The sequence below is a fragment of the Centruroides vittatus genome, unplaced genomic scaffold (genome assembly GCF_030686945.1).
Source record: "Centruroides vittatus isolate TY-2023 unplaced genomic scaffold, ASM3068694v2 contig_1477, whole genome shotgun sequence".
Taxonomy (NCBI): Eukaryota; Metazoa; Arthropoda; class Arachnida; order Scorpiones; family Buthidae; genus Centruroides; species Centruroides vittatus.
In genome coordinates, this window is record NW_027120916.1 from 282875 (window position 1) to 304383 (window position 21509).

Below are 21509 nucleotides of genomic sequence, written 5' to 3' on the forward strand. Positions count from 1 at the left end.
TAACTTTGCCAATTAGTGTAATTTGCAATTTATGAAAATAATAAATTTACTTACATTCAGTTGTATAATAACTATAAATATAATCACTATTAACTTAAAAAACACTAACCTTGTGAATTTTTATTATGATCCATTCCATTATTTCCTTTCATCTGACCATTAAAAGTAACACTATTTTCTAATGCTTTGTTAGTCTTTTCATCACCTCCAAAATGATTATATTTTGCTTGTAATGCTTGAGTAGCAAGTGAACATTCATTTTCACTTGAAGTAAACTCTATTCTTGATGTCAACAGAGAAGAACGAGATCCCGTTGCCACCTATGAGCCAGTAATCAAATAACAGTGAATGTCAGAAGATATGTCATCTGAAATATTTCAATTAAAATATTTATATTACTATTTAATACAATAAATATTTGTATAATTTGTATGTTTGCTAACATAATTGTGTCAAATACAGTTTTTTTTATTATCTGTATTTTTGTTTTAAATCATTTTTTTAATTTGGAAAACTATGTTTACAAACAAAATTGTATTAAGATTTATTTGTAATCATTAAATGTGTTGAATATTTATTATTAAGTTATCAAATAATAAGATTGGAATGAAAATGCCAAATAAAAAATCATGAATAGACATATGAAGTGTGATTTGAAGATAACTTCACTTCAAATTTGAAGATAACTTAATTTGGTATCTTGATCTTTTTGATAAGGTGAACAATGTTCAATCCATAAATAATAAAACAATAGCCGTTTTACTTTAATAATGGTTGAAATGCATCAAGCATATTTAACACTTTCACTTCTTTAGTATCAAATAACCTCTGACAAATTGACTTATCCATTATTGAAGATAATTTTCTTAATTACACACACATTCACAGTTTTAATTTTATCAAGATAGGCCAGAAAAATATAAAATTTTACTTCTACTTAATCATCGGAATGTTAAACTTTTGAGTGTAATAGATTGCCATTTTTTGAGTCCATGTCTTCCAATAAAAATTTGAACTCTGTATGACAGCTAAACATACTTCAATTAAATTTAATTTTATTATAATATTCACAATTTCATTTAATTGTTTTACAGATGCTTTAGTATGCAAACTTTCTTCAATTAATTATAGAATAAAATGATAAAAGTGAACAACAAATTTCAATTTATAAAAGTTTTATAGATCTAATGTTTTTGTCCCACATGGCCATGGGCACTCAGTTATTACAGATAAGTTTCTTTGAGTCTAATATTCTTCCTTCACCAAATTTTGTGATTTTAAAAATTTTTGAAAAACTATGAATCCTCAGTAGTATTAAATGTAGGTGTTATTTATTGTAATTAAATTTGACCACAACAAGCCATTGCTAATCAAGCATTATTATTATTATTATTATCAGTAATTTCATCAGGAGTAATACTGAAAACATTACATGACAGATCATGTATATTTTTCATTTGTTCTTCAATATACATATATATATTTGTTTTGGCATATCACTGATTCTAAGTGGAACAGTAAGAGCAAGAAATTGTCATCTGTAAATGCTTCCCATATTTCATAATACATAGGAATGCAATAAAGCCAGTGTTTTTGGGCATTGGTCCTAATTTAATTATATCTGCAAAGTTTCCTCTTGTCACTTATAATTCAATATACAGTAAAACTTTGCTTTTTGACTACCTCAGTTATGTGGCCACCCATGAAGTAAAACTAAAGGATCATTTCATGTCAAATCAACCAGAGATAGAAACCTTGAGGTTTCAGATTAACTTGATTTTTGGGTATAGCACTTTTGGAGAACATTGAAAGTCCAGATTTTTATAATTTTTGGAATCAGTTTTTTTTTATATATGTGATCAGAGGGTCGTCACCTCTTTAGTGCCATGTCAGGACTGACACCACCGTGTCCCGATTGACACGGAAGCCGAGATAGTGTGTTGATTCAGTCACGCGAGCGGCTGCATGCACAGGTGATCGGATCCATGATGGAGATGGGTTGAGAGACAGTGTACCAGAAGAGAATCATTCAGATGCCAGTTTAACTAATAACAATTTAATTTAAAAAAAAAAAAAAAAGATAAAATTTACAATTTTGTTAGACATTAGCTTTAAAAGGCCTATAGACAAAAGGGTTGCACGAGAGAGTCTACATGAGGTTTGTGTGGTGATAAATACCTGTAGTTGAAGGATCTGGTTGTAGTCTTGATGCAGGAGAGGATGAGAACAGTTCTGGACAATGTATACCCAACTAGTCAGTGAGGTAAATGTCCCTTTCCAGGAGTAGATTTGGTGTTGATGGAATCTAGAATTATTTGGGGTTTCGACGACGAAGTTACTCCAATTTGGGTCTGAGTCGATAGTATAATCCGTTTTGGAAGCACAGAGTATTGATCAACAATCATCCTTAGGATGGCAACTTCTTGACTTGGGGAAAACTAAAACAGTGACTGACTCTTCGGCCATTACTTACGCTATTAGCACAATATTGCCTGGCCAAGAGGTCAGCAGGTTACAGTAATGCGTCGTTTTTGCTGTCAAGAAAGTGTAAGTGGAGATTCTCTCAGGTAGTAGATGGCAACTATTACTGAATAAGTATGATGACATCAACAACCGAGTTTTGTTAAAAGTTGTATGTATATATATATATATATATATATATATATATATATAATTTTGAAAATAGTCAAAAGCACAAATTATTCACATTCTGATATATGAAAATTGTTGTAAATCAGCAACCATTTGTCAAGAATTTCTTTTTATTCATTTGAAAGCTCTTTTATTTGACATGCAAGAAAAATATCCTTGCAAAAAAAACTGTCATCAGTTTTCAAAATTTTGGCTTTTGAAAATCTCAGAAACATCACTTTAAAAAAAATTTATGTTAAATTCAGACACTTAATAAACTTATATGTTACGGTAAAAACCCGTTTTAACTAATTGAAACTAGTTTTTACTGGATGTCATTGTTAAAACTAGAATTTACTGCTAGTCAAAAATGAATTTGAGTTAAAACTAGTTTTAACTAGACAAAATGGGTTTTAACAAAATGGCTTACAAGGAGACCCTACGGCTTTAGGGAAATGGATTTTGATGATCTTTGGTGTGGAGGTAGTACACCGTGTGACTGTACTACCTGTAAAATACTAAAGTGCAATACTCAAATGTAATCGAGAAAAATGAACTTAAAGTTTTCTTTAGCACTTCATATATAAGTTACGCATACTTTCACTCGAGCGTGCTGTGGCATAAGTGGTAACGCTCCTGACTCGTACGCTTGTGTACTCGGGTTCAATTCTCTTGTTGTGTATACTTGTTTTTTTATTCATAAACACTTATAATGTATTTATTTATTTACTCATTCATTTATTTTTACTTAAAAAGTGAGTGAAAAAGACTCTAGACCATGTTCAAACCTGGCATAAGTAGTTCTCTATCAACTTTAAAAAGGTGGGTTTTCAAAGTAAAAATATTAGACTTGGAACAGTAGAAATTAAATTAAAATAAAGAAATAATAAAAAATAAATGAATGAGTAAATAAATAAATACATTATAAGTGTTTATGAATAAAAAAACAAGTATACACAACAAGAGAATTGAATCCGAGTATGCAAGCGTACGAGTCAGGAGCGTTACCACTTACGCCACAGCACGCTCGAGTGAAAGTATGCGTAACTTATATATGAAGTGCTAAAGAAAACTTTAAGTTCATTTTTCTCGATTACATTTGAGTATTGCACTTTAGTATTTTACAGGTAGTATATTCACACAGTGTACTACCTTCACACTGAAGATCATCAAAATCCGTTTCCCCAAAGCCGTAGGGTCTCCTTGTTAGTAAAAACTGTTTCGACCAAGGTCATTCAGCTAACACGTTCCTATAGTGTATGATGAATTTCGTATCGCTTTAACCCTTTTCCCCCGACATCTTGTTTACGTTTATTTTGCAATCTCTCCTAAGGCAATATAGGTCAGTCAGGCGATATTATTTTAAAAGTTCACCAAAAATCAAATTATCATTATATCTATATTAAAAAAAATCACTTACATTTATTAATATCTTTAGTTTTAAATACGATATTTTTCAACACATTTTATTAGAAAAATTTATAAGAAACAAAATAATATATATCAGAACTGACACACAAACTTGATAATTTGTAACATTTTGTGAAAATTAATATTGTGTAGTTATATAGTTGTTTGCTGGCACTGAGCCAGAAAGACGTAGAATATTGTTTTGTACAATTCGATATAACACTTATGCGTGTATGTTTATTTGTTGTGAAATTATTGCACATTATATCAAACATTTGTTTGAAATCAAAATTTTATACCGCTATCAACTAATATAATGAATTATTATACTTTATTCACTTCGTATCGAACGAGATTATATCTGTTGTTAATAAATTTTACAAAAATCGATATTTACCAAAGTAACGATGAATCGGTACCCTCAAAGTTTTGCTTAAAAAGCCAGGGTGCCGATCGATTGGTGCCTTCAAGGACAAAGGGTTAATTAATGTTAATAACACAGATGTGCGACCAATATATTTGTATTAAATAATACAAATATAACATTTGTATTATTTAATACGATATTTCGTATTAAATAATACAAATGTTTTAATCCCAATCATCACTTTATTTATTTCCCCCAAACATATTTATGTAGCTAAAATTAGTTTTAACTAATGTTAAAAGTTAAAACTAGTTTTATTTAAAATCAAAACACGTACAGCAGTAAATTCTAGTTTTAACTAGACAAAACGGGTTTTAACAATGACATCCAGTAAAAACTAGTTTCAACTAGTTAAAACGCATTTTAACTAAAAACGGATTTTTACTGTAACATATATACAAATTTTTATCATACGATGAGCATGGAGTCACAGTAAAAAAATTGCTGCCTACACTGTATGTTACTGATGCACATTGACACTGATTTTTTAAATTTGATTATATTTACAGCACTTCTTATGTATATTACATTTTCACTATAAATGTCATAAGTAAATACAAATATGTACTGCAAAATTTCACACCAAACTCATTTATTAATCTTATATATCTACAGTGATTTTCTAGATATTATGAGAGCATAAAAAACATTTGGGATCCACATCATGTGTGACAATCACTAAATTATTTTGTATCATGTGACATTCTCATCTCAATATTGCTATGTGAGTAATTTAAGAGTAGACAAGAACTTTCTTTATACTTGACATCTGTTACTGATATATGATGATATTTGGAAATAAGATGAAATATGTTTACTGCATAACAAATAAATGTTACAATTACAAAATACTAATTTTTCTATGTTAAAAATAAAAATTATGTTGCATAATAATCTGCTACAATGCAGATTAAAAAAAAATTTGAAAAAGTAAGATTTGTATCTTTAACACACAATATTGCTACAGAAGGTTGCACTACTTGGAACAGCACATACTTTGCATAAATACCTCTAAACATCACAGGTCTCTGGAGAGGGCCATGTTTAAGGACCAAATGCAGATGTTAATAGCTAAAGAGATGTATGTGTATCTAATTAAACAACAACACATTTATTCAAGAGTTCAGCTAGATAGATATTATTTGTAGCCTACCGAGGGCTGTTTAGAAAATTCCTTAGCTTATGGGAAATTGCAACTTCACATATAAGCAGGCAAATTTTTGAGCCTTTTTTGGACAAAAGTTACTTTTATCTTAAGTAATTTGTATTTACTTCATGAGATTTATTTCAATGTTTTAAAAATAATAAAATTTAATCATGCAAGTGAAAATATATTATTATACCCAAGAAGTTATGTAAATACAATCACATTAAAAAACAAAAATGGATATCAATGTGTACCAGTAACATTTAGTGTAGGCAGCACTGTTTTTTATTATGATCCCATGCTTATCCATGATGAAAATTTGCAAGTTTGTGAAATGTCTGAATTATTTTAAAATTGAAGGTAATGTTTCAGAGACTTTCAAAAACCAAAATTTGGAACTGATGAATTTTTTTTTCTTGCAAGGATGCTTACTGTTCTTGCATGTCATATAAAAGGGCATTAAAAGAACATCAAAATGAGCAAAAAGAAAAAACTATGAGAAATGGTTACTGATTTACAATAATTTTTGTATACCAGAATGTTGATAATTTTTTATTATGACCAACAAAACAATATTCTGTAAAAAACAACTAAGTTGTAATTACTAATTCTGTATTAAAAAAATTGTAAAAATCTGGATTTTCAGTGTCGTTCATGGATACTACCCTGCTATACAAAAAAATCCAGCAATGAGTTGCTAAACTTTCCCAATAACATTTAAAATTTTGATAGTCTCATCTGTCATGATATTTTTATTTAAAAAACTTATATTTTTAATTATTATAAAATAGCAAAAACCTTGAAAGTAGGGATGGGATTTGTAAAAAGTAGTAAAAGCTAATAATGAGTAAAATCATCATTTAAGTCCAACCCTACTCAAGATATGAAACATGACTGCACCTTTATCTCCCCACCATGTCAACCTTTAACCATCAAAGTTTAATAGCATCAATCCTCTAATATACAAACCTCCCTGCAAAATTTCAGAAATTTTCAACAAAAAGCACAAGAGTTATTAAGCTTCAAAGAGGGTGAATAAAATCCATATGCATATTCTGTATGTATGGATGTGTGCCCCCTACCCACATCCATACATACAGAAAAAACCCCTAAATTTTTTTTTTACATTTCTTGATGTTTCTAGGTGTCCTAAGTCCAAAAGTGTAAAAATCTTGAGGGGTAACATTTTTTGACCAATCACCATACTTTCCCCTGTCATATATAATAGAGGAAGGAAAGTAAAATCAAGTTAATTTGAAATATCAAAATTTAAAATTATTGTTCAGTTGGTTGATTTCATGCAGAATAATCCTGAGTAAGTTTTAATATAAATCAAGCTCCATCTTGAAGGCCACTAACCATCTCACTTAAATGGCTATTTCACTTATAGCCAAGATAGAAGAATTGTAAAGTGACAGTTATCACCTGGCCAACATAAAAGGAAAATCCTGCATTCTTAAATTCAATGAATTGTTTAAAAACACTAAACAGAATTGAGCTTTTTTGTTATAGTTTTGGAACAGTTTGCTGAAATCTTTATTAGACAGATAACAGGATTCAATACAGTACAATTATAGTTCTGTATGTCAATTTTTTCATAACCCCATTTAGGTGATCATCTCACTATGTGGCCAAAAATTGTATACTCTAGGTAGCCATGTAAGTGACATTTACTGTACATTGTTTCATATATACTGATCATTCTTCCTTACTGAATTCTTGGTTTCATAATGATGCTCAATATTGCAAGTTTGACTTTTCATGTCCATACACAACCTTATCAAATTTTTTCATAATTTCATTCTTCCCAAAATAGCTTGAAAATTCCTAGATTTTTTCCTTAGATTCTAACATGTCTAGAAATGAAGGTGTTATTTAGTATATTTATTATTATACCTTATAAATTTGATGCAAACTTAAAACTACTAACAGCTATAACCATTTGACTTACTATCAGCATAATAGACAGTGATGCAATTGACACATGCTTCCATACACCACTAAGAGCGTGTACAAGCATTGATAAGAACAAATTCTTGTGCAAGAAGCTATGAGTAGTTCGTAATGCAATGGAAAAATGTAAATGTATTAAATATAAATAAGAACAAAAAGAAATTAACTTATTTGCTTTTTTATTTTTTAATAATTAAGATCATTAGTTTTCAAATACAAACTTTTGACAGGTTACTCAGCAACCTATGAATCTTTGATCTTTAGATTGTCAAACTATAAATTAAATTCTTATCTACAAAATATTTAAATTACCTGTTACTACTGCTTACAAATCTGTAAATTTTTTACTTACTCTTAATCACTTAAACTTACAATATGATCATTTATCCAATTAAATTTTATTGAAAATAAGACTTCATAAACAGCTTTTTTATAACTTCCTTTTTTCCCCTCCTTAGATTGGATACAAAATATTTTTGGCAGTTATTCAGAAAGAATGCTCATGAAAAATGATTTTGATAATGAAAAATTTTTCCGTGAAACTTTAAATCATTAAATTTGATCAATACATTATCCATTCTGCTGTGTTTTAAATACAATCAAACTCTGATTTAGCATCACCATTTTATTCTAAAATTAGAATTATATTGAGTGTAATGCTAAATCTGAAGTACATCAAACAGTAAGAATTATATTATACAGGGTTCCTACTCAAATTTTTGTTTTGAATTCCCTGACTTTCCCTGATTTTCCCTGACCAACTTTGTCCAAATTCCCTGACCCTCACATTTCTTACAGTGTGGAATATCAACATAATAAAACAGCATTTTATTTACTGCGAACATCGAGTATATCTATCCCTCTTTTTGCCTAGTTGTATGTTTCAAAGACTGCCACATTAAAAAAATACAGTATGCATACATCCTGTAGAAAAATGTATGATAGAATCCACAACTTCAATGTAATGAAAAAATAAGCAATTTACAAATGAAACATGAGCTTTTTATTTTATCATCATTTATCAATATTATTTGTATGTAAATCTAGTAAATACAAGATAGCATAAAATCAACAAACAGTATTCTTTGATATACAAATAGTACTGTACTGTACTTAAAAATTGTCTTTTCAAACAATGGAAAATTCAACTCCAATCCAAATGATCAATCTTGAGAGCTGCACTGTCTTGACTATTTCTCAAGTTTCTATAAAAAAATTTTTACTCATTCCTTTTTTTCATCTAATAATTTAATTTTTTTACGTTTTTCTATTTTAGTGAGACTTGTATTCCTATGACGTCATAGTATTACGAAAATTAGGATTCTTAAAATGTATAGAATTTAAATAAAATAAAATAAATACACTCAAACCTGTTTTTGTGCGGTGGATAGGGACCACATAAAAAAAAAAAAAAAAAAAAACGCAGGAAACTTCACGAGTAGCTATAAAAAATAGTTTTCGCAACACAAAAAGTATTTTTTTATGCGATGAATGAGGGACCACATAAAAAAAGTCTCACGTGGAAAATAACTCAAAATCGTACGAAATAACTAGGAATTGCTTTTTTAACTCCTTGGGCCTTTTTCTGCAATCCCTAATGGGGGAAAAATCCTCTAAGAAGTTTATTTTTTATATTAATTATTTCCACTTAAATACGAATCTAACATTTAAAAAATTTGCCGGGAAATAATTCCTGCGAAATAAACACCCTCCCAAAAAGTGGTTTTACAGAAAAACTATATAAAAAGTTAAAAGTAATGGTTAAAAATACTTTTATTTGATAAATATAGCTGCAGGAAGTGTTATTCTTTCATTTAACAAGGCGTGAAATTTCACACCTGCAGTCTACATTTAACACAATATTTCTGATTTTTATGCTATTAAAATACCAGGGACCGAAAAAAAGGTAAGAGAAAAAAATTTTACTTAATAAAAAATGAAAAAACTTGATGTCATAGAAAACATCCAATAGAGTTTTAAAAAATTTTACAGAAGTCAATTATGTTCCAATTTGATTGAAATTTTCATATACCGCACAAAAACAGGTTTGAGTGTACAGAAATAAACATCAAACGAAATTACAATTATATGTTAATAAAATATAGAAGTTGGGCGCATAGAATCGTAACTACAAATCTTTTTCTTTTGCAACATAACTATAAAAATTGTTTTGTTGTTGTTTCGCACAAAAGATAATCAAATTTATTTTAATTTTTTAGTAATTTAATTCATTTTTTTAAAATTTACCAGCTTTTTAAATTTATAATTAATTATAAGCAAGTTAACATTGGTTAAACTATCGGATTACCTAGTTGATTTTCAAAACGATAACTACAGTATATCTATTACAAGTATGATGCCTAAATTTGCCAAAATCAGTGGATATTTGTTACCCAACATCATTTCTGTTAAACTAATTATTAAACTATGTATCGAAGTTGCGGAAATTAACGGGAGAGGAGGAAAAATACGCTTGCAGTACAGTTCTTTTCAAGGAAAGTTGTAACAACAAATGTAAAAAACTACTAGTCGGCGCCAGCATTTTACTGTAAATGTCGGGTAGCTATTTATAATTTTTTATGTTGTATAGTAATGTTTTAAACGTGAAAAACAATTAAATCACGGATTTTTACTGATCTATCTAGCTATTTTGAAATGAACAATCTAATAAATTACGATTTCAAGTTTTAAAAGTTTGTAAACTAATTTTTAATTAGTTATTTTTTATTCTAATTAACAAATTCATCTTTTTATAATCGCTGAATTATTAAAATTAAAAATTAAACACTATTACATAATAGTAGTTTATCCTGTTATTAATCCACAACTGTAAAATTATACGGCTTCAGGACAACGAAAAGAGCCATTTCAGATTAAAAACGGATTCTGGTATATTTTCTTATTAAAGATTGCATTACTTCTTGCCACCTGCAGATGGCTACGCTTAGTCAGCCATATTCAGCAAACGAAATCAACAAGGCAGTTAAGGAGACAAATTCCCTGACTTTCCATGACTTTTTCCAAAACTAATGAAAATCCCTGACTTTCCAGGTGCGTAGGAACCCTGTATATATAATAATGAAGTCTACACAAATTTGAGTTTGAGATTTCAAATTTCCGATGATTTAATGTCTGCTACATTACAAAATCATATATTTAGTAATTCACAAACACTAAGGATCTTTGTTAATATTTATGGGAAAAATCCATTCACAAATATTGATATTTTGCAAGGATAGTGTTATTTAAGTAGGTATTACATCGAAGTTTGACTGTATCTAAATAAATTGTGACTGAGTTAATAATTATTTTCTTTAACTTTATGAAAAACTTCCGTACTGGATGATAGTTGAAAGTTCTTGATATTTTCTTTGTCCATTCTTCATGGTCACAACATTCTATATTTAACAATTGTATGATTAATTGAGGTAATTTTAAGATTTTGTCTTTTCTTGTTTGGAACTTTGAGTCTATGGACAAATGATTGACAGAAGAATCTAATTTCTACATATTCTATTATTTGTATATTAACTGTTTTTATTATCCAGATCATACTTTCATAAAGTAAAGTGAGTATTACTATTGTTTTAAATATATTTGTCCTTGTATGCTTGTTGTTCTTTATTTATTAAAAATTTATAAATTTTGTTTATCACATAACTAGCTGATAAACAAATTTTTAATTTTTAAAAATTCTTTCTGTTCTGTTGGCATTAAAAAGTCTTTTATTTGCATGTCTATTATGGGTCTGATCAGGTCCACAATGAGGAACAGCTGGGTGGTGAGGAAAAGAGTCCAATATATCCAAAAATTTCCTGGGTTTCTTGCATGGATTAGATTTGAGAATGGCAGGCTAACATCTTCACCAATTAGAAGCTTCACCAACATCCAAGCTTTAAAATACATTAAGTATTTGAATAAAACTTAAAAATAGCAGACTCAATAAATTTTTACTGCTAATTGTTCATAAAGATGTAATAATGAATGGCCAAAAACATATTTCAATTTCCATACAGAAATGCTGTTTTAAATTTATAATTTTAGTTGTACAATTTCCATGAACCATGAAACTCATTTAAAAATATGAATTTTATCAATAGCTCAAATAACTATAATTAAAACAATTAGGAAAATGGAAGATTTTATACCTTTCTAGAAATGTTATTTTAAACTTCAATAAAATTTATTAATAAAAATCATGATTAAATAGTAAAACAGAATATTTAAATTATCTAAAAGTATGTTCACTCATTCAAACTATTCAAAGCATGATTTTAAAATTTTTACCTGTTTTCCAATAGATATTGAAGTTGCATTGGATGAAATTGCAGAATTTAACATAATTAAGATTTTTTTGTTGTTTTAAATTTACAAATAGTTAATAATTTAATTCCTATGACTTTCTGGCTAAAAGTTCTTCTTTAACATATCTATAAATTTCCATTTTATATAACAATACTGTAAATACTGCAACCGAAGTATTTCTGTTAAAAAAAATTAATCTTTATTGATATTAATTACAAGTAAGTAAAATTCAATATTAAATTTACATATAAACATAAATAAATATATAATAATATTTTTATTTCAAACAGTTATCAGATTCGATAAAAAAAAATTGAGCATTGTACTGTGATTCTGCAACTTGTTTTATCATCTAAGTCAGCAATACTGATCAAAGTTCTCACTGTCAAAGAAAGATGAATGAATGTAAGAACTGCAAGAAATGCTATTATATAGAACATACGACAAATAAATAACATGTATTTTTGTTTAAAAAACTATTTCTAAATATTGAGACTATTTTCAAATGATTTAGCTACTTTCAGGAAATATTTTTGTATGTTTTCTTAAAAATAATCTGAGAACTTTGATTTGAAGTACTGCATCATTTGCAAAATAAATGCAATCACAATTTTAAAATCTTTCATATGAAAAATTTTGATTTTTAAGTTTCAAATTGCAGTTTACTGTATATACAATAATGAATAATGTTCCTAACTTGTGTTGGGATGCAATATTGAAAGTATTTTTTCAATTTTGGCAAATTTTTATTTTAAACAAGTTTTAGTACTATTATTTTTTTTTTATCTTTACACCAGATAAATGTCGTATAGTTATGTTCATTTTTTTATAGTCAAATCACTTTCACATATATAAAAAAACATTTTATTACTAGGTTTAATCCAAATTAATTCAATGTGATTCCAAATAAAGATGGAAACATCCAAATGTAAGAATTGAGATCTATAATTGTGAAAAGTTCTTGTTGTTCCCAAGAACCTATGCTAGGTATTTGAATACTTCTTAAATGCTAACCTTATGAGCTTTACAAAATAGTATTTTTAGACCAAATGTTCTATAATTCAGAAAAATATGTAGAAAAAAGTTGGAAAAAGTCAAGACAAAATCACATCATCAAATATTTCAACCCAATGTTTTACTCACCAGTCCATGCCTACTTGTTACATAATGAGGTGTTTCACAACCTTTTTAAGCCTAAGAACCAGTAAAATGTCTGAAAAAAATTCTTTGGACAACTAATTTATGCCACCCTAATTTTTTTAAACTTGTGGCTATTACCAGCATTTGGGACATAATGTGCCATTTATAACGTAGGATGGGGCTTCTACTGCCAACCGCTTCCAGTAGTCGATCAGGTAAGCAGAAATCTACATGTAATTAGTCCAGTAGGTTTAGACAAGCCATTTTTACAGGAAGCATTATCTCCCATCTCAATGACATAAGAATAACAGGTTGTTTCACAGTGATGGAAAAAATTATTACACAACACCCTCTTCTGGTAGTCAACCATATAGTAAGGCATTGTCAGGTCTTTAGAAGACAATGAGGGTTCCATGTTTTTGATGCATATTTTCTATAAAATGCTTATTATTGACCTTGATTATCCTTTCAGTTGCCACATTTGTGAGACTCTCAATGAAGGAAAACAAAGTTGCTGACTGTCAAACAATCATGCCACCACTGGCTGACTACTGAGTGAATAGCCTGTGATTAACTTATTATTTTTTCATAATGTAAACAAAGATTTAATAAAAAAATTTTTTTATGACACACATAGAACAAACTTTATTTTCATGTGTGACTTTTGTTTTTCAAAGTCCAAAGCAGCTTTAAATGGTTGACTATTGATGCCATTATTCTAATATATTCAAAAGCATCTTGAGTACATATGGAAATATAATTAAGTAAACTATTAAAAGTGAATCATCGATGAATAAAGTTTTAATCTTTATTAATTTAAATCTGCCTACAGATCACCTGTCCCATCACTGCAGACAACAGATTGAGAAATGCTGATATAATGTACAGTACATGAAAAAGTTTAAATAATGCTTTCTTGTGAACTACTGTTCATTGACTGGAGTTATGTTACTGTGCATTGGTGGAAGTACTTTACTAAAACATATTAAAACTTCATCAAAATCCAGGATGTCGAAGTTTGGATGTCTGTTAAAAAAAAGTCTTATAAAAACTGGAAAGGATTTTCTGACAAAAGTTGTTTTGATCAATCACTTTTATATTTTTTTCAAGTTTTATAATGATAGTAATTTCAACTCTAGCTTTTTAAAACTAAATATTAAAGAAAAAGTTTGCTATTTCATTGAAACAGTTCAGCATAAGCCAGCAGGAACCTACAGTTCATCTGTAAGTTTCTTTAACTGCACTGCTTAATCTCACATGAATGTTTCAGTCAATAAATTTGGAAGATTATGAAATTAAACCCAATTAATGTACCAAATTTAAAATATCCTAATGCAATTTAATATATAATAAATTAATATATTTGATCAGAGAATAGTGTTATCACAAAACAATGCTTTCAACAATTTTATAATTATAAAAAACAGCAAAAATTTACATTTAATTTATAATAAAAATAATTATTATTAAACATTAAAATTGCAAAATAAAAAATTGGAAATTTCATAGTTCTTTTGTTTTCCATAGCAGTGTAGTTTAATTGGGGTTTTTATATTACAATAAAATATGCTACCTACAAAGAAGAGACTGTTAACATTTCAAGAAAATTAAGTTATATACTGGTGGACAAAACTTAAGGATGGATGCTATTTTCAACAATTACAGTTAGAAATTGAACCGCAGCAGCCTATTAAAATATGCTTGAAATTGAGATGTTCTCTGTTATGTAAAACTTATGCAAATGTTTGAATTCCACATGTGTTGATGACGTGACAGCACAGGTAAGAGATTTCAAGCAATCTGCACGTACAGTCAGTTTTTGTTGGATGTGAAATTTGAACAAGGAGTGAAGTTACAATAATGAAATTCTGGACATGTCTTCCAGGCATCATTTAGATGATTTTACTCTTGGAAGAATAATCAGAAAGCTGGAAGAAGGGCAGCAAATAACAGATGTTGCCCATGAATTTAACATCGTGCACAATATCATTTCTAGGCTATGGGCAGCATTTCGAACTAGTGGAATGTGCAGCAGGCGATAGAGGAGAGGTCATCCTAACAATACAATGCACCAAGAAGATCAGTATATTGTTCTTTCAGCAAAAAGGAACTGATGCAGCACAGGTGGTAAACTGGAAAGTCATTTACAGGCAGCCACAGGAACTAAGATATCTCATAAAACTGTTGCAAGACGTTTGCAAAAGAAAGGACTAAATGCCCAAAGATCTGTTGAGTGTGTCCACTCGCGAGAGTTCACTGAAGCGCGTATTTGCAGTGGTGCCGTCTGCATCGCAATTGGACTAATGATGACTGGGCTACCCATGCTCTTCTCAGATGAGAGTAGATTCAGTCTATTGTCTGATTCTAGACAGCAACTGATATGGTATGAGGTTAGCAGTGCTTATCATCCCAAAAATATTCAGGAAAAGGATTGAAATCAGACTTGCAATATCATGGTGTGGGCAGGCATCATGGTCAATGGCTGTTCAGACCTGTATGTGCTTGATCGAGGAACCATGACCGGCCAACGGTACATTGATGAAGTTCTGCTCCCACATGTTTGATTTTTCTGAAGTGCTGTCGGTGAAAAGTTTTGTTTATAAATGATAATGCATCTTGTCATTGCACAGAGGATGTAGAGGAGTGTCTTGACAGCAAGGATATTCATCACATAGTCTGACCAGCCCAGTCTCCTGACCTGAATTCGATTGAAAATGTATGGGATGCCTTGGAGAAACGTATTGCTGGTCGACAACAACCATCAACAAACAAGGAGCAGTGAAAGAGGAGTGGGACCACTTGCCTCAACAGCTCCTGGATCATGTTATTCTGAGTATGCCACGTCATGTACAAAGTTGCATCACACTTTATGATGGCATATCCCTTACTGACATGATGCTCAGGATTGATTGTAGTAAATATTGTGCAGTTTTAGTACAACCATGTCTTCAGACAAAATGCACCTTCTACAAAAACACTCTTTTTTGACATCCTGTGTACTTCCTTTAAACATAATTATATTAAATCATGTTGAATATGCTGTCAATACTGTTGTTTTCTTCTTGGTCTACAACCACAAGTAGTTTTTTATATATATGCCCATTTCTTCTTCATCCTTAAGTTTTGTCCACCAGTGTACTAAAGTTTGATGAATGGCTAACATTTTTTATAACTAATTAGTCAAATTACTAAAGAATTTTTCCTGGTAAAAGTAGGTCCCCTGTGAAGAAAGCTGTTTAATGAGTTTGTAATTGCAATTTAAAACCTGCATATAATTCACTCCACTTCCAAATTATCTTTTAAACACAGATAACCCATAATTACAGAATTCAATATTATGTTTTATATATTAGCATAAAATGAGCCATTTGTTATATACGAGATTTATTTAATTTATTGCTCATATTAATGGTTTGAATAACTACAAAAGTACAGATAACATTTTTTTTAAATGCAAATCATAAATTTGCAATATCACAGAATTTGAAAATGTCTAGAACAGTGATTCTCAATGAGCACCATGGAACATTACATGGCAATAACAGAAAGAATGTGAAATATCTTGTGGTCAAACAGCAACTGCTAGGGAGCACAGGAGACATAAGGGAATCTAATTTACAATTTACAATAAGACTGCTAATTTACAAAGTAAAATATAAAAATTTATTTTCTAGTTTCAACAAATTAATTCTAAATGAGACATTACAGAAGTCCTAATTGAAAATCAAACAAGAAGAACATATCAGGTCAGTCCATAAGTTCATGCATATTTTTATCTACAAAAAAAAGCAGCAAAAAATTTTAATTAAATTTTATTTCAATCTATAATGTATTCACCATTATTTTGTACAATTTCTTGCCATCTTGATGGTAGCTTTTTAATCCCGTCTTCGTAAAATGATTTCGGTTTTGAATCAGAATTTTCAGAAATAGCCTTTTTTACATTGTTCTCATCCTCAAAAGTTTTCCCTTTTAAAAAAATTCTGCAAACTGTGAAAAAGATGATAATCACTGGGAGCAATATCTGGCGAATATGGTGGACGAGGTAAAATTTTCCAGTTGTAGCTTTCAAGTTTCTGCACAGTTATTTTTGCAGTGTGTGGTCTGGCATTGTTATGCTGCAAGAGAACCTGCTTTCTGTTCACTAATAACAGTCAATTTTTTTTTCAATTTTTCATTTAAACGCTCTAATTGCTCACAATGCATTTCAGCTGTAATTGTTTGATTAGGTTCTAACAGCTCAAAGCGAATTACACCTGACATATCCCACCAAACAGACAAAAGAATTTTTTTTGGATGCAACCCACCTTTTGCAGTCGGTTTTGGCTGCTTGTCGCGATCCATCCATTGTCTTTTTCTCGTCACATTATTATAGAGGATCCATTTTTCGCCTCCAGTAACCAGCCTACCAAGAAAAGGTTCTAAAGCAATACGGGATAAAAGAAACGTGCAAATGTTTACATGTTGTTGTCGGTTAGCTATTGACAGTTCATGTGGTATCCATTTTCCTAGCTTTGAAACTTTTCCAATTTGTTGTAGGTGTCTATGAACAGTTCCATGGGATGAATTTAAACATTCCACAATTTTATCAACTGTTAAAGATGGTTCTGCTTCAACTAATGCAGAGAGAGCATCGTCATCAAAGTAAACGGGTTTTCCAGTACGAGCCTTATCCTCCACACTAAAATCATTGTTTCTAAATCTTTCAAACCACTTCTGCACAGTCCTTGCACTAATTACAATTTAATTATGTACAGTATTTATTTTTTTGGCTGCATTTGTAGCATTCTCACCACTTAAAAATAAAAAGTATAAAACATGTCTTTTGTATTCCTCAGTTACTTCCATTTTAAGGAAAATAAACAACTTAAATGTTCACAATTCTGAAGAGTATTATATGAATGAGATCCAATTTAACACTTCAGTGTAAAAATTATCACATTAGACTGATATTTTTAACAGCAAAACAAGATTTTTCTCAAGGTCATAAAAATGCACATGGACTTATGGACTGACCTGATAGTTAAGAAAAGAAAATTAGAGATCTATTAGAAATGAAGTCTCAGAAACAATGATAGATCCATTTGGTGTAAATGTGGATCTGGGACTACAAAAATGTCTTGTGGATCAGATCTACAAAACAGTTCATCACTTCAAGCAAAATACAGGCACATAACAGACAATTTCTAAATTAATGTGGAAATAAAACCCTCAGCTTTGGAATGAGGCAAAAAAAAAATTTTTTTTTGTAGTTTTTTTCAAATTCCTATTTACTTGAATCATGATTTAGTAGAATCATTCATCTGATAATCAAAAGCTTGAAACAGATTGGATGTTAAGAATGGAAAATATTCGGTTATTTTTAATGAATTTCTGAATAATAATATTTTTAAGTCATATATACTATAATTTTAACAGTCTCAAGTTGCTATATTAGTCTGAACAAAGATGGTTTTTATACTTTTTACAAAACTATTAGTTTTACATAAAAAAAGTCATTACTTTGATTTTAGTTACAAAGCTAATATTCTAATATACCCTAAATATTCTGAGCAACTAATTTATTATAAATATATTTCTTTGATAGATTAAATTTTCCATCAATTTACAAATAACACAGTTTCTATTGGAAAAAAACCTGTTGTCTGCATATAAACATTCCTTAAATGACATGCATTCTGGTTAAATATATGCTAACAAGTAATAAATGTTTTCTTTTAAATATTTTTTTCAATTTTATAAGTCAAATAAAAAAATACAGGTTTTTCTATAATAAAAGCAAACCTTTAGGATAATAAGAGTATCTAGAAACAAAATTGTTAGATTATTTAGAATTTAATTGTAAATTATTGAATGGATTTTTAAAGATGAATCGATAAATGTCGTACGCAAATTTACCTCGACACAGGAAAACTATTAACAAAGTTTCAAAAATAGTTACAATTTTTGCTGCTAGGGATATATAATGAAACCAATGTTGCAACAGCATTACATAATAGCAATGCTATAATAAAAACATGTAGTAAACTTTTGACATCCATAAACTGCAGCAAAGAAGATTGAGTAACGTCACATTTTTGAAATACAGAGTAAGACCAATATCCCAGTCATTGTAAGACATACCATCTAACACATTTGTCAATGAAAGGATGATTGGTCAGTCTTTTCCAATGCAATGGCCTCCTCATTCACTCAATCTCATACTTTGTAACTTCTACTTATGGGACTATTTAAAAAGTAGGGTTTATACAGATTGAGGTGCAAATTTATCAGAAGTAATAAGGTGAATTGAATGGGAAGGGAGTCCAGTAGTCAGCTGTTGTAAATGTGAATAGAAAGTCCAATAGTTCAATTAATGTTAACTCATTCAAAATTAAAATTTTTAAAATTTTGTAAAAAGCAGACATTTACGAAATAAAAATTAATGAAATTACTAAAAAAATTGAAATAAATTTAAATTTGATTATCTTTTGTGTGAAACAACACAAACAATTTCTATAGTTATGTCACAAAAGAAAAAGAGTTGCAATTAATTAAAATTTATAATTAAGGGTTCAAAAAATGTAGGCAAAATTAAATAAATAATAATAAATTAATTATTATTAAAAATAATTATAAAAACTAAAGCTAAATTAATACTAAATAAATTAAACCTAAAAATTAAAACCAAACATAATAATATAATTAAAACTCTGGGTTTTACACCAAAGCCAAAACCAAATTAAAAAGAAAATCAAACTAATTAAATCAAAACAATTGAAAATTAAAACATTTTAAAAAATCCTTTAAAAGTTGTTTTGAAATTTTCAAAATGTAAATCAAATTAATTTTTAAATTTACAGTATTTGTGTGCAGCTGTGACGGAACATTTTGCTTATATAAATATATATACATAAAAATTATTCAAAATAATATAAAACTAAAATTAAATCTGTATATCTGTGTTCTGTATACAGTAAGCCCTCTACTTTACAAACTTAATCCGTTCGTAGCGGTCGTTCGCAAGTCGAAAAGTTTGTAACTCGAAAAGACGATGTTTGGCACAAAAACTCAAATACAATGTTGTTTTTACAATTATGTAATGTTTAGGCTACTTGAATAATGTTGAATTAAGATTGTTAAAGGGAAGTATAAATTCAAATCAATCACATGTACAGTACATTATTTATTAAAATTACTCATTTAAAACAACTACAAATGTACAGTACACATGTATGTACTGTAAATGTTTTAACGTAAAACTTCAAAAATAAACTTGACTATACATAAAAAATAACCAACTGCACTTTAACCCGAAATCTGTTGGCTTTGTTCGTAACTTCGAAAGTTCGTAAGTCGAATGTTCGTAAGTAGAGGACTGCCTGTATAAACAAAGGTTATTATTAAAAAATCAAACTTAAAGAACAGTTGCTACAGGAGCAAATGAATAGTCATCTCTTTAATTCTGAGTCAAAAGTGAAGTTTTTTTGTGTCTCCTATCCCTACACAAATTCCTTCCTCCAACTTTGCATTAATTTACGAAAGGGTTAGAGTCCACAAAAGTCCACAGAGAAAGTTAACACATGGTCCTTTTGAGGAACAAATTGTAGACCACACCCGCAATGTGATACAACCTACTTATACATTGCTCCTTTGTAGTACTGGTTTCAGTTTCGGTGGGGACCAGTGGCGTAGCGTAGTGGGGGCGGCAGGGGCGGCACTTTTAAGGGGCGGCAAAATTTCACAATAAATACACAATACACATTACACCTGTACAATACACAATAAGGTTGAGTGTTCTTTGCCAAAAAGTTCTTTAGAATTACTGTATATTTTAGTCTTTTGAATTGAGATACCTAAAATAAGCGGGAGGTGAAATTTTCCTCCGCCCCGGGTGGCTGACACCCACGCTACGCCACTGGTGGGGACAGAACATTTTGCTTTTAATACATATACAGATGTGAGATCTGCAGATTAAGGGATTAATTATTATAAAATATTATAACAATATTTTATTTCTTTGACAAAATTTTAACAAAAAGGATGTACATTTTTCTTTTCCGAAAAAGGGAAAAAGCGAACTTCCTTTTTGTTACTAAAAATTACTCACTGTCCTATGATGCTGAGTCAGTTACCCAGCCATCCCTGTAAAAAGGGGTAGATTTCCCGCCTTTTCACACAGTTCTTAGAAGACTGAATTCACCATAATAACTTGCGCAGTTCATCAGAGGTTCAATGAAACCTAAACTGGCTATGTAAGTGCAGTAGAAGACAAACCATTATATATACTGAGTGCATAGAAGATTGATTCTCCCGTCCGCATTCTCCAGAATACTTATCAACATGTCGATATTTAAAATCAAACCTCAAGTGAAGGTAGTATAATATTTAGAACGATTGTAAGCTCTCTCTCTCTCATGAAGTATTAGTGTCAGATATACAGAATATAGTTAGATTTAAATCCTTTAATATGATATTCTTACATTTTATAATACTTGTGGACTATTGCATATATTT

General features: G+C 29.5%; 1 protein-coding gene across 4 annotated transcripts in view; it reads right to left on the minus strand.

The window, feature by feature from the left end:
* Positions 1-21509, minus strand: part of scny (scrawny) — a 357320-nt gene that overhangs the window by 89645 nt on the left and 246166 nt on the right. For 3 of the 4 annotated variants that reach the window (XR_010879658.1, XM_067262464.1, XM_067262466.1), the window contains 2 exons: positions 11856-12052; positions 110-320 (listed from right to left, as the gene is read on the minus strand). Coding sequence is in view for 3 of the 4 variants with exons in the window: in XM_067262464.1 (XP_067118565.1) it covers positions 110-320; positions 11856-11909 (265 nt within the window). In the remaining variant the exon portion in view is untranslated. Of the gene's footprint in view, positions 1-109; positions 368-11855; positions 12053-21509 lie in introns of all 4 variants that reach the window. The other variant, XM_067262465.1, reaches the window with a different exon arrangement.